Source organism: Rattus rattus, chromosome 14 (assembly GCF_011064425.1).
Source record: "Rattus rattus isolate New Zealand chromosome 14, Rrattus_CSIRO_v1, whole genome shotgun sequence".
In the NCBI taxonomy this organism is placed as follows: domain Eukaryota; kingdom Metazoa; phylum Chordata; class Mammalia; order Rodentia; family Muridae; genus Rattus; species Rattus rattus.
The window spans coordinates 29,281,748-29,298,625 of NC_046167.1; the positions used below are offsets into that span (position 1 = coordinate 29,281,748).

The 16,878-nt window shown below is 42.1% G+C and overlaps 1 protein-coding gene across 3 annotated transcripts in view; it reads right to left on the bottom strand.

Moving 5' to 3' along the window:
• Epc1 (enhancer of polycomb homolog 1) overlaps positions 1-16,878 on the bottom strand; it is a 90,391-nt gene that overhangs the window by 25,457 nt on the left and 48,056 nt on the right. For all 3 annotated transcript variants that reach the window (XM_032885085.1, XM_032885086.1, XM_032885084.1), the window contains exon 2: positions 3,493-3,652. In XM_032885085.1, the coding sequence (XP_032740976.1) occupies positions 3,493-3,652 (160 nt within the window). The remainder of the gene's footprint in view (positions 1-3,492; positions 3,653-16,878) is intronic.

A 16,878-nucleotide genomic window follows, 5' to 3' on the forward strand; every position in this document is an offset into this window, starting at 1 on the left:
AGCAAAAGCAAGATGGCTAGGGACCAAGGGAACAAGAAGAAGGGTAAGAAAGGGGAGGGAACAGGATAGGGAGGGTAATATGCTTAAAACACATTTTATTCACATGAAAATGTCCTCATATAACCCTGCATAATAAAACTAAAAGAGAAATTCCTGAGAAAAATTAGTGTAATTTAGGAGCTTTAAAATTATCTTATCACTGTATATTTGTATGATGTGTGCGCAAGTATGGGTTATTATGTCACTTACCAGAGTTAGGAGTTCACTTTTCACCTGGAAACTATTATACTGCGTGTTATGGCTACTCTCAGTTGCCAGCCTGACTACACGTGAAATTATCTAAAACTCAAGCAGCTCGGTACTCCTGTGAGGGTTTCTTTTAAATAAGATCATTTGAAGTAGGGAGACCCACCTTTAATCTGGGCCACACCTTCTGCTGGCAGGCTACATACAGGGCATGGAGGAAGGAAGCTCAGTTTTTCCCCCACTTGCCCTCAACTCTCGCTGGCAAGTTCATCCCTTCACTGCCTATTCCTCAGGATTTCGGTGCACACCGTAGACCAACTGAGACACCCAGCCTCAGGGACCGAACAACTAACTATTTGATCCTTAAACTTTCCACTGGTAGACAACTATTGTTGGACTTGCTAGACTATAGCCTATAAGCCACTCTAAGAAATTACACACATTCATTCTCATTCATATTCCCCCCCCCCCTCTCTCTCTCTCTCTCTCAGATCAGTCTATCAGTTCTGTTCCTTTAGAGAACATTAGAGAACCCTGACAAACGTGTGTGTGTGTGTGTGTGTGTGTGTGTGTGTGTGTGTGTGTGTGTAAATCAATTAGGTCTTCTTCATTTATACTAAAATTCTTTAAGAATTATCATCAATGTTATTCAATCTCTTCCACAAAGCAGAAAAAGTTGGAACATTCCCTAACATGTTTTACCACACCAATACTAACGATGTGTAAATCAGGGAAGACAGATGACTAGTAAAAGATGTTACTAATGCCACTCATGAACCTAGAAGCCAAAGTCCTTCATGAATTCTTAGAGCAAACATCTCCATCTCACCTAACAATGTGCTGAAAGGGACACTACACCATAGTCAAGTGAGGTATAAGGGTGTAAGGCTAGTATCTGAAAGTCCACCAGAATAACCAACCATTATCAGCAGGCTATATTGGTTAGATGTTTTTCTGGTTAGATCTGGGAAGAAGAATCAATTGAAAAAATACTTTTATCATACTGGCAAGATGGCAGATTTGTTGGCTATTTTTTGATTAATGATTGATGTGGGAGGGTTCAGACAACTGTGTGTGGTGTCACTCCTGAAGAGGCAGGATTCGGTGCTGTAAGAAAGCAGGCCCCTACTGGGTTGATCACCAAGGTTTGCTGAGCCTGTTTTCTTATCACCCAAGACTTATTCCCAGACATTAAGGGTTATATTTAGCTACAATATGCAAGACAGTGGTGTTCTACTGAAATAAATACAAAGATCAAGGGACAGAATTGAGAATCCAAGAACAGACCCAGCAGGGCAAGGTGGTACGTGCCCTGTAATCCCACACACAAGACCAATGTAGGAGAGGGCCATGTCTGAGGCCACTCTGATACAGAGACTGACACAAACAAAGCAGCACCCACAAAATGTGTTCAATTAGTTTTGACCATGAAGCAAAAGGTAACCTAGTGGGAGGGAGCTCCTGTAATAATGGCAGCAGAGTGACCGGGGCTACAAAGGTAAAATCAACGACTATGATTCTCATAAAAACTAACTCAAAATGGATCACAGAATTACATATCAAATTTCCACAACACAATAAAGAATGATCTGAAAGCCAGGGGTGACAACTCATGTCACTCAAGGCTACAAAATAATAAGGCCCTGTCTCAGAACATCAGCCGTGTAAGAGGAATATCAATAACTTGGATCTAATCCATATTAAGAACTTCTATTGTGGGAAATGAAGAGATATATGACAAAAGTGAAAGAAAATATTGCATCATGCACCTAATACAGTCTTAAGCCTAGAATGTCTTTATTACCTCTCAGAGTCAACAATAAACAATCCATTAGAAAAATGGGTAAAAGACATAGACCAGTCCCTTAAAACAACACAAAGAGAAGGCAAATAAAGCCACAGAATGATTCCTTATTTAGTCTCTCCAGGAAGTACGAAATAGAAGATGAGCTAATGCTATACGCAATACACACAATAACTACAATACGAAGCAATGACCCTGGCCAGATGCTGCAGAGCACAAACCCAGACTGCACATGCATCAACAGTGACCTGGGGAGCAGTGTGGTAACTGTCATCCAAACTAAAACTGGATGGCTCACGCCAGTCAACCTGAATACTGAACCTAGAGAGATTAAAAAGAGTTCATACGACAACATGCACATGGATGTTCTAGTGGACCTATTTATACTAGTCTTAAGCTACAAGCTCCCCACATGTCCTCCAATGGGTTAACGAAGACAGCATGTGGTACATAGGCACTGTGGTTGGCTTTCCTTTCAGAGGCTTTCCTAAGGGACTATCTATAGACTTTGTCAGCGTAGTATAAACCTGTCTGACTCTTTCGTGATCTTGTACAAAACTGAGAAACTGGCTGTAACCAACCCCTAACTCACTACCTGGTTTCTGGCTTACTTAATTTTTCCAACTATTTGTTTTTAAGCTGCCAACCACCTGAAGCTAGGAAGCAGACTTTAGTAACAATACAAGACACACACTATCTTACGCCTGTTAGTTCTTAGTTCATTTCTACGAATGGGAACATCCTGAGCAATCATTTCTCGTTTACCATCCAGGGGAATAACTTTCAAATGAGAACATTGACATTTAAAATACCAGTGTCAGAGACTGACAAACCACACCCCACAAAACAACTCTGGCTTGCTATGTGATATCATCATTAAAATGTAGCTGCCTTTATACTACACAACACCAAAGACGAATATTTGTAACAGAGAATGACTTACAAACTTAAAACCTTTCCCAGGAAAAGCTGACTTTCTTACATTAAGTTCTTTGAGGCTGGTAATATTATTAATTCCAAAAATAAAAAATGAAAACTGCTTTTCTTTTGAGGCACATTAAGATTTTGCTTATCTGAAGCAGCATACGATGGAACTATAGAACTATACAGACAGATGCCATCTTTTTATAAGACAGGTATCTTAAACACCATTTTCTTTGCGACAGAATCCATGATGACCTGAAACTCACAATATAGCTGAGTATAATTTGAGTTGCTAACCCCTCAATGTGCACCACTGTTACCGGTTCATGCAATGTATGGCTTTGTGGCACACAAGGTACTTCATCAGATGACATACATCCCTGGGCCCTCAAACACTGTGTTAAAAGTGGAAAACAGGCCCTACTAACTTAGGCCATGGCGCTCAAGGACACAGATTTTTCCAAGTTACATAGGAAGACAGACTCGGAGAAAGAAACGACAATCACGAGAGCACTCACGCTGTATGTGAATGAGCTGCTTTGGCATCTTGAACTCCCCAGGGTATATGGACTCATAGTAAGCGATGTTACTTTCTGCTTCAGGAACTGGAATAACCATGTTATCCCGCTTCTCGCCGTACACCTGCTGTGCAGAGATAGCCCGCTGAAGATGGTGTTCCTAAAAACAAGGAAAATGCAAAGTGTAAGCTTTAAGATGTACTTATCAGTATGTACAGCAGAATATATATAGCAATATGTATACAGAAGTTTCTGCCCATTTGTTTTCGAATGAAGGAATTCTGGTAGACCCAACAGACCAGCTAGCCTAAGGGCTTTTTTGACATAGGTGCTCATTATATAGACCAGCTGGCCTCAAACTCCCAAATATCCATCTGCCTATGTGCTGGGATCGAAGACGCACACGTAAGAATACTTTTAGGTACAGATACTAACTACTTCCTCGAAAGGTAGTATCTATCAAATGTCAGAATCTGACTATCAGAATCAAAATTTCATTTACAGATGAAGAGTTATTTTTTAAAATTTAATTCTATTTATTCACATTTAAGGATAATATGGAGAACAGATCAACTAGGAAGAACATCAGCATAAAAATGTTAATGGCATTTTGTTTATAGGGAAGAATCAGAAAATGGAAGAACCTAGAATGAGTAGGGAATCATTCTAGGTCCACCTCAGAGTAGCCAAGTCACACAATTTCAGCACTCAGATCATCTAATGAAGCACTGCCCACTAATCTAAAGCGAAAAGAGAACCCAAAGCTTCTGTTTGGTATAAGAACCGAGCGGTGACTTGTGTCACAGTAACTTTGCAATTCTCTTTCATGTGGTGACTGAAATTCCTGAATGCAACTAACCAGCCATGTTTTACTAGTACACCCCTCTGGCTGAACTAGGGACAAAAGTTTAACACAGACCTGATGCTTAGGATTCGGGAATGACAGTAGTAAGTGTGGTTTGTTTGGCCTTTATTCTAGGTGTTTATTCTAGATGTTACGGCGACAGTTGAAGCATATGACATGAAGGCTTTACACTTTAGTGAGAGTCATGGCAGTCTCTTGCAGCCTACATGTAGAGCATAATGTGCACATGAATGACACTGCTGGCTGAGGCGCTTTACACAGTCACATAAGTAAACAACACAGGCAGTTATCCTAGAGACGTATCACACAAAAGCTTTGTGGAGCTAAGAGAATGGCCAGCAATGTGTTTCATCTGGGAGAAAGGTGACTGGCTCTCACCCACAGCTAAGCCCACACCAGCTGTCCTAATTACATGCCAACAGCACCAAAAGAAATGTTTCTAGGAAAGCCAGTACATCTTTTGAAAACTGTCACTCACATCTGTAAAACCAGAAGAAGACTACAACTATTTGGAAAGCTGCAGACAACAGACTGTAGGAGCGCCAGTCCTGAAAGAGAAAAGGTCTCTAGGTAGCTATGCTCCCCTAACTCTGTGAAAGAATCACCTGGGTAACAGAAATGCTGAGGAACCCTGGAGGGTTCACCACATTGCACTACAAATGGAACCTAAGTCTCCGGTTAGAAGTGACCCCTCGGCTTTTCATGTTGGCACCATCTTCTTAATGACATGCAAAAAGTAGGCAGGGCTGCAATGGCAACAACGGTCCCCAATGTTGATTACATCTTCAATCTGACAGACTTCAAGTATTCTGTCTGATTTCATAGGTGTTACGCTCAGAGAAGGCCATCTCTGACAGCAGACTTTTCTCTCACTGTTGATGTTATTTTCCTAAAACCAACCGCCAGTCTGTGCACCTAGTATGGATCTACACCAAAGCCCTGAACAAAGTTTTCACCATGGGTTTGCAGCACTTGCTTCCCAGATCTCAGACTAACCAGTAAGGTCCAGTTCTTCCATCCTGAAGGACAAAGGACTCCAGGAATCCATTGCTAATTTACTGTTCTATGAATCCTGTGACAGATGATGCACCATACAAGAAGCTCTTGCTACTAACCCCTGAGCAGGTGCTCCAAAGACAATAGGCATACCTGCACAGTTTCTTCATTTAAAGTCAATTCCTTAAACTAAATGGAGAGAAACTTGAAGTAATCCCACTAAAATCAGGGACTAGACAAGGTTGCCCAATCTCTCCCTGCTTATTCAATACAGCACTCAAAGTCCTAGCCAGAGCAATCAGACGGCGAAAGGAGGTCAAAGGGAAACAAGTTGGAAAGGAAGAAGTCAAAATATCTATTTGCAGATGATATGATAGTATATTTAAGGGACCCCAAAAGTTCCACCAGAGAACTAGTAAGCCTGATAAACAATTTCACCAAAGTGGCTGGGTATAAAATTAACTCAAACAAATCATTAGTTTTTCTCTATTCAAAGGATTAACAGGCTGATAAAGAAATTAGAGAAATGACACCCTTCCCAATAGTCCCAAATAATATAAAATACCTCGGTGTGACTTTAACGAAACAAGAGAAAGATCTGTATGGCAAGAACTTCAAGTCTCTGAAGAAAGAAATTGAGGAAGATCTCAGAAGATGGAGAGAGCTCCCATGCTCATTCATTGGCAGGATTAATATAGTAAAAATGGCCATTTGCCAAAAGCAATCTACAGATTCAATGCAATCCCCGTCAAAATTCCAACTCAATTCTTCATAGAGTTAGACAGAACAATTTGCAATAACATTTGGAATAACAAAAAACCCAGGATAGCGAAAAGTATACTCAACAATAAAAGAACTTCTGGGGAATCACCATCCCTGACCTCAAGCACTATTACAGAGCAATAGTGATAAAAAACTGTATGGTATTGGTACAGAGACAGGCAGATAGACCAGTAGAATAGAACTGAAGACCCAGAAATGAACCCACATATCTATGGTCATTTGATTTTTGACAAAGGAGCTAAAACCATTCAATGGAAAAAAGATACAGTTTTCAACAAATGGTGCTGGTTCAACGGGAGGTCAGCATGTAGAAGAATGCAAATCGATCCATTGTTATCACCCTGTACAAAGCTTAAGTCCAAGTGGATCAAGGGACTCCGCATAAAATCAGATACACTCAAACTAATAGAAGAAAAAGTGGGGAAGAGCCTTGAATACATGGGCTCCTGAACAAAACATCAATGGCTTATGCTCTAAGATCAAGAATCGACAAATGGGACCTCATAAAACTGCAAAACTTCTGTAAGGCAAAGGACTCTGTCATTAGGACAAAATGGCAACCAACATCCTGGGAAAAGATCTTTACCAATCCTACAACTGATGGAGGGCTAATATCCAAAATATACAAAGAACTCAAGAAGTTAGATTCCAGAGAGCCAAATAACCCTATCAAAAAATGGGGTACAGAGCTAAACAAAGAATTCTCAGGTGAGGAATATCGAATGGCTAAGAAGTACCTAAAGAAATGCTCAATGTTCTTAGTCATCAGGAAAATGCAAATCAAAACAACCCTGAGATTCTACCTCATACCAGTCAGAATGGCTAGGTCAAAAACTCAGTTGACAACCATTGTTGGTGGGATTGCAAGCTGGTACAACCACTCTGGAAATCAGTCTGGAGGTTCTTCAGAAAACTGGGCATTGCACTACCTGAGGACCCAGCTATACCTCTCCTGGCATATACCCAAAAAATGCTCCAACATACAACAAAGACACATGCTCCACTGTGTTCCTAGCAGCCTTATTTATAATAGCCAAAAGTTGGAAAGAACCCAGATGCCCTTCAACAGAGGAACGGATTCAGAAAATGTACATCTACACAATGTACTCAGCTATCAAAAACAAGGACTTCATGAAATTCATAGGCAAATGGATGGAACTAGAAAATATCATCCAGAGTGAGTTAACCCAATCACAGGAAAACACACATGGTATGCACTCACTGATAAGTGAGTATTAGCCCAAAAGCTCAGATTACCCAAGATACAATCCACAGACCACATGAAGCTCAAGAAGAAGGATGACCAAAGTGCAGATGCTTCACTCCTTCTTAAAAGGGGGAACAAAAATATTCAAAGGAGGAGAAATGGAGGCAAAGTTTGGAGCAGTGACTGAAGGAATGGGCCATTCAGAGCCTGGCCCATGTAGCCTATATATATATACAGCCACCAAAACTAGGTAAGATTGATGAAGCTAAGAAGTGCATGCTGACAGGAGCCTGATACAGTTGTCTCCTGAGAGGCACGGCCAGAGTATGCCAAATACAGAGATGAATGCTGATACCAAACCATTGAACTGAGAAGGGGATTCCCATTGGAGGAATTAGAGAAAGAACTGAAAGAGCTAAAGGGGTTTGCAACCTCATAAGAATAATACCAACCAACCAGAGCTCCCAAGGACTAAACTACTACCCAAAGACTATACATGGACTGACCCATGGCTCCAACTCCATATGTAACAAAGGATGGCCTTGCTGGGCACCAATGGAAGGAGAAGCCCTTGGTCCTACAAAGGCTGGAACCCCCACTGTAGTGGAATGCTATGGGGTTGGGTGTTGGGGAAGAGTATAGAAGAAGGGGAGGGGAATGGGATAAGGGGCTTATGTCCGGGAAACCGGGAAAGGGAATAACATTTGAAATATAAATAAAAATATATCCAGTAAAAGAAGAAAAAAATAAAGTCAGTTCCACATATTGAGGGAGAGCTGCAGACATAGTTTAGAACAGATATTTCTATCTTGAGCAACTGGAGCAGAAGCTTCTGTCAAAACTGCTTGGCAAAAGACAGTGTGAGCCTAAATTACTTTATCTACCTCAAATCTTCAAGTGATGGACAGAGAGATGTCATTGCAGGTGTTTTCTTTTCTTTTCTTTTCTTTTTTTCCGGAGCTGGGGACCGAACCCAGGGCCTTGTGCTTGCCTAGCAAGCGCTCTACCACTGAGCTAAATCCCCAACCCTTGCAGGTGTTTTCTGAACTACAGGACTACACACTATTTCCACCTGTTACTGGTATGACTTCAGAGACCCAGGATGGAATCAGGGCTCCACCTACCATATATGAAGACAGCAGACTATGTAAAAAAAATTTTATGATTTAAATATCCTGTTCAAATCGTTTTATGAACTTAAAAGGCTTTCATGAAAACCAACTAGAGGATCATTTCACAGAAAAGCAGGAATTATCTTCTTCATAATGAACATATACTCAAAAGCCCAACCCTTGGTCTCAAGTAATAACTTTTCTCCTGAATTTCCAAAGCTCTTTCTGGACGCACAGTATGAACAGGGCTGGAAGCATGTGCCCTGGACTCAGGCTATCTGGATTACAGCCAACTACAACACGACAGTTTGTGATTCCTGGCAAGTCTTCCAGTTGGCTGGGGGAGGTGCGGGGGAACACCAAGAGCGCCTTTACAAAACTGGTTAGAATTTAAGATAAACATGAGGCTGAAAGGTTTGGTATAACAGGCATGCAAAAGAAGCTGTGGTTTAGTTATTACCCAGAAGGCTTTTACCAGTCTAAGAGAATACCAGCCGCTATACAAGTATTGCAAATGCGTGTGTGAGCATGTACACACAAACTCCCTGCCCCCCTCCACAAGTGGACAGCACTCTACTTGTATGAAAAGCTCATTAGGAATGTATATTCTCTTAAATACTTTTCTGTACATATAAATACAGCCAGGAATATAATATAAAGTAAGAAACAGAGAGCTTTATTGTACAACAGAGTTCTATTACGTGCTTTGGGTCACTTGATACATGAAAAGCTTTCTACACTGAGACTTTACTCTTTTCAATACTCTAGGCTTTGCTGTATATGCTCCACAACACACACTGACAGTGAAGAACAAATAGACCACGTAGTAACAACCTAAACGCGGACACAAGTCGTCTCCTTAACCGATTCAAACCAAGTCATCGCCTTGTACTATGTAGAAGATATATTTTTGGACACGGGAAAGGATCTGCAGACAATAACAATATGTTCAAACACTCTCAACATCTATTCCAACATCCCCTGGAATAATAGCATTCAGTCACCACAGCCCTTTTCAATTTTTTGTTTTGTTTTGTTTTTGTTTTTTTGAGACAGCATCTCAAACTGACCTTGAGCTCACAATGAAGCCCAGGAGATCTCAAACTCAAAGGACTGCTCCTGCCTCAGACTTCCAAGTACTCTCTTAAAACACACTCATACGCGTGTGCACGCGCGCACACACACACTTGCGCTCTCCCCCCCCCACCTCATTTTTATTATTTTTCTTACAAGGTACCAGTAGGTTCCCTAGCTGTTGCTTTTCTTTGCCCAGCTCAGAAAGGACCAGTTTCCCTTTTTTACATTAAAGGATGAGTCTCATGGAATAATCTTACAAACTTTTGTTATCTAGACTTTTCTATGTATAGAAAGTAGTTACAGGCCACTTTACAGTGTCACCCTTGATCCCAGAGAAGTTGCATAGTTAAAAACTATGATGTAAAAACAAATGCTTTGTTTATAAAGTTTGTGTTAAAATTTTCGGACTCCTACTAGGTTAAGAGAGGTGGTAGAAACTGTCTGGAGGGTGGGAAGGAGGTGAGGTGCTGAGCTCTAGCCCGTCTGTCCTCTTCCCTGAGCCCAGACAGACTGCTTTAGGGAGCCCCTCAGCTGGGAAAGCAGGCGCATGCACACACCCCTCTCAGATACCCTCAATGTCGGGATGGGCGAACCAGGGGTACTATCCTTAGTTTGCACTCTTGTTCGGTGCTTAGATGAACTGTGAGGTGTAGTTTATCTTCCTACAAATCCATCCTGCACGGAGTCCCATTTAAAATGCAGTGTTGTGAGCACAGCTGTGATTCCAGTGTCACTACAGTGAGACTGGGGGTGGTGGGAGAGCCCAGACGCCCCGCCAGCTTGTATACACAGCAGGACACGATGAGATCGTGTTTCACACAGCTGTAAGGGGAGGAAGGACTGACATCCACAACTGTTCTGACTCCCACTCTGCTGTGTCTGCGACTAAGCTCGGCCTCCTGACTCAAGTAAGAGCTGCCTGAGAGCACCGTACCTACCCCCAAAGGCTTAAACAGAGCACACCAACACCAGTAACTTTTGAAAAGTCAGAATACCTCTAAAAAGGCTTTGTCAACGTCATGAGCTCACATCCTGAGCTCACATCATGGGGTGCAGCTTTTGCTCCAGTTACTCTAGACCTTCATCCATCAGGAAGCCCTACTTATTCTGTACATTCCTCCTCATGTAAGCAAAACTGTCCCCTCGAGCATGGGCCTACAGAAGCACGTCTTACACTTAGGAGAGATAGCAGGTTGTAATTATGTACATACATTCCTCAAGTTTAAGTTCTTTCAGAGTAGGTGTCTAAATTACCTTTTAAACTTTTTCTTCGTAAGATGTATTCTCACATGGCGTATGAGGATTAGACATTGTAGCCTTGAGGACTAGAGAAGACTGTCTTCGCAAGTACCGAGATTCTGGCTTGGCAATCTGGCTTACTGTGTAGTATTGTATAAGCTGTCACTGAGGCAAGCTGGAAAGGGCAACCTTAAGGAAGCATGAGGAAACATTTCTTCCGGCTTTATAACAGACTGGGATAAACGCCACAAACCAAACAGACAGATATGCTCACCTTTTTGTAGTCTATTCTAACTGAATTACAGGCAGTTTGTTCTAAGGAGCAACGATATATAAAATTCCTTTCTGGGCAAATAAGTGACGGCTGATTTTGTTAAAAGCCTCCTAAAGGTTAATTCAGCTTATTACACCAGAGTCCTTGCTGTTGGTCAAACGTCCAGTAACACTCCTTCCACGTCTTCACACTCTGTTCATGGGCTCCTCTACTATATTTTCACTAGAATAGCTAAAACTGAAAAGGCCACCATCAAAAGGTGGCAAAGATCTAGAATGACAGAGTTTATATCCTGTCACTAAGAAAAAAGTCAGCAGTTTTTAAAACCCAACATTCACAGTCCATATTGCCTAGCAATCTTCTTATAAGTGTTGATTCAAGAGAAACTGGAGAGGAGTGGCCAAGATCTAGAATGACAGAGTTTATATCCTGTCACTAAGAAAAAAGTCAGCAGTTTTCAAAACCCAACATTCACAGTCCATATTGCCTAGCAATCTTCTTATAAGTGTTGATTCAAAAGAAACTGGAGAGGAGCTCACAAAAGACCTGAGTAAGAATGTTGAAACCATTGTAACAATAAAGGCTTCAAACTGACACGCCCATTATCCACGGGGAGGCGTGCTACACTATCAGCTCAGGTAAAGCATATGAACAGCATGAGAATCTGGTTTTGACCCCCACTATTGAAACAACCAGTCTCCCTGTGCCCCAAATAGGGCAAACACGGCACAGTAAAAAAGTAGACTATCAGTAACAAAGGGAACTATTACTCATACACACAGTGTCACAGCAACTTTCAAACCGGTTTCACCCATTCGAGCACACACTGCAGTCCACCTCTGCGTGGTTCTTAAACAAGTTCTCTTGGGAGGAAGGAGTATGAAGGACAATGGTGGTGTTCTGTATTTTGCTGTGGGGTTAGGTGATGTGAATATATGAACACTAAAATTCAACTATGACATACTACTTGTCAATTTTACCTCAAAATGAGAAAAAAGGTGAAATACAAACAAACTGGCCCCTTGTCGATGCTCTGTGAGCTGCTGGACAAAGTGAACAAGCATTTGAAATTAAAACGTCCTTTAAACATATGGGGGTGAGCTCAGTGCAAAGTCCTTTCCTAAATGGCATTTGTGAGCCCGGAATGCCATCCCTAAAGCTTCCAAACAAATAAGGTAGCCAGGTGTGAGAGATGGGAAACAAACAGGCAAAACAAAGTGTTAACTGTAAGACCTGGTAGTAAATGTCACGAATGTGCAATCACTGGGAAAGCTTCAATTTACTCAGTACAATCTGAGTGGTAAGAAGCCAGGGTTCATTTCAGTGGTAGAACACACGCCTAACACGGTAAGTCCTAGGGTGTGACTGTCCAGGAGCACACAAAACCAATCCTGTTCCGACTGCTCTGCAGCCTCAGACACTACAGCCGCATCTGCTGGGAGCTCCTTAGCAGAGTGTGGCTTCAATGCATAAGAGTGTTTTTCTGCTTTGTTTTGCTCAAGGCAGAGAATCAGACCTAACACATTATAACTACTCAATAAACATATTTTAATAATTGCATTTCAAAGAGACTTCATAAAAACAAAAAAATTTCATGAAAGCAAAAAAATTAAGTATATTTTGTTTTGACATTCAAATGTTCAAGGGAAATAGTTAAAAATTGTTTAAGGACAATGTTGTAAGATAAAGATATCACGCTATATTATAAATTTATATCAACATTGCATTAGAAATTTAATATTTATAATTTCCAAAAGAAATAAACAGAAAGGGTTATTTCCCACTATACTCAAAGTAAAGTTCTAAAATTCTATTTCCACAATTTTAAATTGTAAAGGAAGTTTTGCTATTTCAAAGCATGAAGTATTTGCTGATTACTAAAACTGAGCACTGGGCATGTTCTGAATGCCTGAGAGTCTGCGGGCAGAGAAGGATGTTTCACAGCCAGGGCCAGAGTCGAAGATCCTAGATGGGAGACGCAGTACCACAAGCCTGCCAACAGCAGGCAGCTCCACAAGGGCAGCTCTCAGAGCCGACAGTGAGCCACGGGGCCAGCAACTCTCCGAGGTACAAAAGAGACTCGCAGGACACCTTAAGACAATGACATCAGGATGAAACACACCTGCCCCTCAGTCTGGGAACACCCCTGTCCACCTACACGACAGACGTACACACTCTCACTGAGCCGTCTTTTGTTGTCTGGCTCCCAAAACATCCGTCTTTTGACTTAACTGGCAAATGGTTTTTCCCAACATATCCGGGGCTTAAGTTATTGACATGTTTAATTCTGATCCTTTCCCCCTTAGATGCGGCTTGTTTGTGCTTCGCGTCTTAAGCCCTACACACCCAATGTGATGCTCAGAAGTGAGGACAAGGCTAAAATTACAGTTCCTTGCAGAAGAATCTAATGGGAGCAAGCCCCGCGTCTCTGCTTTTCTGGTTAGAGTGATGGACACCAACAGCTGCGGCATTAAGTAAGGCATCGTGGCTCACTTCCTGTTCATACTCGACTTCACTACTGAAGCTTCACTACTTCCATGCTGGGAGTTAGTCTGCATGTTAACTGCCACTCAGATTTCCAAAGAGCTCCAGATGTACCTCTGGCCACGTGTGTTACCTGTCCATCCAGGGCAAAGCTTCCCCCTTTTTCCCCCCTCTCCAAATCACACCCAATTCTTAAGAGATGTTTTTGATGTTGCTTTTTTTTTTAATCTAGAAGCCATTTATTTTCTACCTCAAAGTTGGACCTTGTCAGCCAGCAGAACACACTGTGTCCCCTTCTCTTCTGGAGCTAGGGCCAGTGGTCTTTCTGAGGAGGCTGAACACGACTCTCATCATATCTGTGGACTCCGCTGCAAGCTGCTTGTGACGTGTAGCCCATTAGTTCTTCCAATCAACACCTCTGCACTTCCTACCCCGCGTCAGCATCTTACAGAACATTCTAGCAATACTAGAATGTGACGGTTCCCTGTGTCTAGCCCACAGCTACCCATCTCCACTTTACATGACTGCAATAGGACCCCAGTCTGGGCAACTACTGAAATCTTTATGAAGTGGAATACTGAGTAAGGAGAATCAGGAGAAAACTCCCTGATAATGCATTGATGCTCCCAAACTACGTGCATCACACACGTCAGAAGGGACAGGGCAAAACAAGCAAGAAGAATGGTGAGCGCCTGTGATGCCACCACTTCCAGGAAGTAGAACAGGAAGATCACTCGAGACCCTGACTCTGATACACACACACACACACACACACACACACACACACACGCACGCCACGATGCCAAAAAAAAAAAAAAAAAAAAAAAAAAAAGCAAAAACAAAGTAACAATAATAAAAACCAAGAGAAACCAAGAGAGGACTGAAATGCTTAAAAGCAAAGTGCCATGATGTAGTTAATTACTACATGGTTTGTGAAGATGAAGGGAGGAAAAGAGGGTAGCAGAGAAGACAAAAAAGCAAGTGAACAAATACAACAATCAGGTCTGGGTCCAAGGCACAGAGTTCTGTGCACTGCTTCTCTGTGTGACACATGCACGCATGTGCAAGTGTGCGTGCCCAGTGAGCTCTCAGGCCAGGTTTCCTGATTATTTCCCACCTTGTTCTTTTGAGACAAGGCTACTTACTAAACATGGATCTCACAAGCTTGGCTAGATTGGCTAGACCGCAAGCCTCCTGCCTCTGTGCCCTCAGTGCTGTGTTAAAAGGAGCGCTGGCACACTGGCTTTTTACATGGATGTTGGAGATTTGCTAGCAGCAAGCCCCAGTGCTTCTATCTCCTCAGTGCTGGGTTACAGACCTGGGCCAGCACTAGTGGCTTTTTCCTTCTATGTGGATTCTTGGAATTGGAGGCAGGGCCTCACAATCACTTTACTGATTGAGCTGCTGTACTATCCCCTTTCTAAAAACTAAACCCCTTTCTGTAACTGAAATAGTCTCCTAGTAGGAAAGGATATTCACCTCTTTCCTTCTCAGCAGGACAGTTTGTGAACACTTTTCTTGCCAGCCGACTTTGTGTACATAACTTACAGGGAGGCGAACACAGCAGAACAGTAGAGCATAGTTTTGAACAGAGGAAGAAAACTTCATGGTTGACAAAATTAGTTACTTAGTCAATGAGTACACTCCTTGCTCTGACCCACCTAGAACAGTGATCTTAAACAGTTCTCTGGGAGAGGGGAGGTTCTAAATTCACCACAGGATTCCTGTGCACCTCCAATCCCAGTAAATGCAGAGTCTGGGGAAAAGGAGAGAGTCCTCACAGGTGCTATGCTCTGACCAAACATACTATGCTCAGCCTGTAAGCGCCTAACATGTCTTCCTTATTTATGTGATTATTGTTAGTTCGATGTACTGAAGTTTGATGAGGCCCAATTCACAGGAGTAAATGTACAAGCTACAAAAACAAAAAGTAATGCTTAGCTGTGATATACTGAAGTCACTCTCTTCTACCACAGATACACCTGTTTGAGGGAACTCCTGCAGTTCCTTCCACTGCTGCATTTTAAATGAGCTATTTTCCACAAAGTTTATCTTCTTGGTTTTATTTTTAAAGGGGGCTCTCTATATTAACTATAGATGCTCTAAAGCTTGAATGGTTTTAATGGGAAAAAAATTAGAGGTTAGCAAGCTACAGTTGGGGCAGGGGAACAAGTCTAGCCCTCCCCCAAGCACAGACTGCCCAGGCTGCTTTTGCTTCACAGCAGGCTAAGTAGTTCTGAAGGACTGGAAGGCCTGCAAAGCCAAGCCTTTACTGTCCAATTCTTTACATACAGGTAGGTTCCAGACCGTTGACATGCATCTGAATTTTGATATATAGTGGTTTGTAACAGGAAGACCTCTTATTACACAGTAGAAATGACGGAAAAGCAAATCACAGCTCATTAAGTAAAAGTGTCGTCTCTGGACCACATACTACATACTTCATCTTCACTTCTCAGTCTGTTACAATGACACCCATTTTACAGGAAAGGTGATGCTCAGTAAGACTCTGCCCCTTCCCTCAGGGGGAGAAGGGGGTCTGGGCTGTAGTCTGGCTCCAGAACCCCAATCTTTCGAGGAGTAATTCCTCCATATCTCCTTCTCTTTCCCCAGCAACAGCTGAGTACAGGATGGTTGTTAATATTAAGATTAGCCACAAAATCTTGAAGAAGCTGAAGAGTAACACTGGCTACAAGGATCCTAGAATGCTATAATCAACTTAGGTAAGCATCAAATTTCCTACCTTCATTTATTTGCCTGGAAAGTCGTCAATGTGTATCTATGATTCCAGATGACTAACTACCCTATCTCAATTCTGAAGTACTCAACATGGCGAGGGAAACCACACTTCAATAAGCACTGTTTTATCTTGCTAAGTCTAAGAACACAATTATTAATACTTACTAGCCCTTCCAGCACTTCTTTTATAAACTCTGGCACTATACTTACCAAGAGCTGGCGTGTGGGAATAATGTAGTTCCTTTTGTGTTTTGGGTGGTCAGAAGTCAACACTGAGTGAGTGGCTTCCTCCATGGGTGCCCCCCACCCCCGAGTCTTTCAATTAAACCCCGGCTCAGAGACTGGGCTAGATTGGCTGGCTACTGAGACTTGGAATCTGTCTCCAGATCCCCAATGCTGGAAGCATGCATGTATGTGTCATGATACCTAACGTATATGATCGCTGGGGATCTGAACTCCTCCTCATGCTTGCACAGCAAGCCCTTTACCAACTGAGCCATCTCATCAGCCTCTGACTTATTATTTATGGAAAGTACTCATGAATAGGAGTTTCCTTATAGGAAGAAAATCAGCTTTTAATTAAAAGGAAATTATGAAGAAATTCACTTGC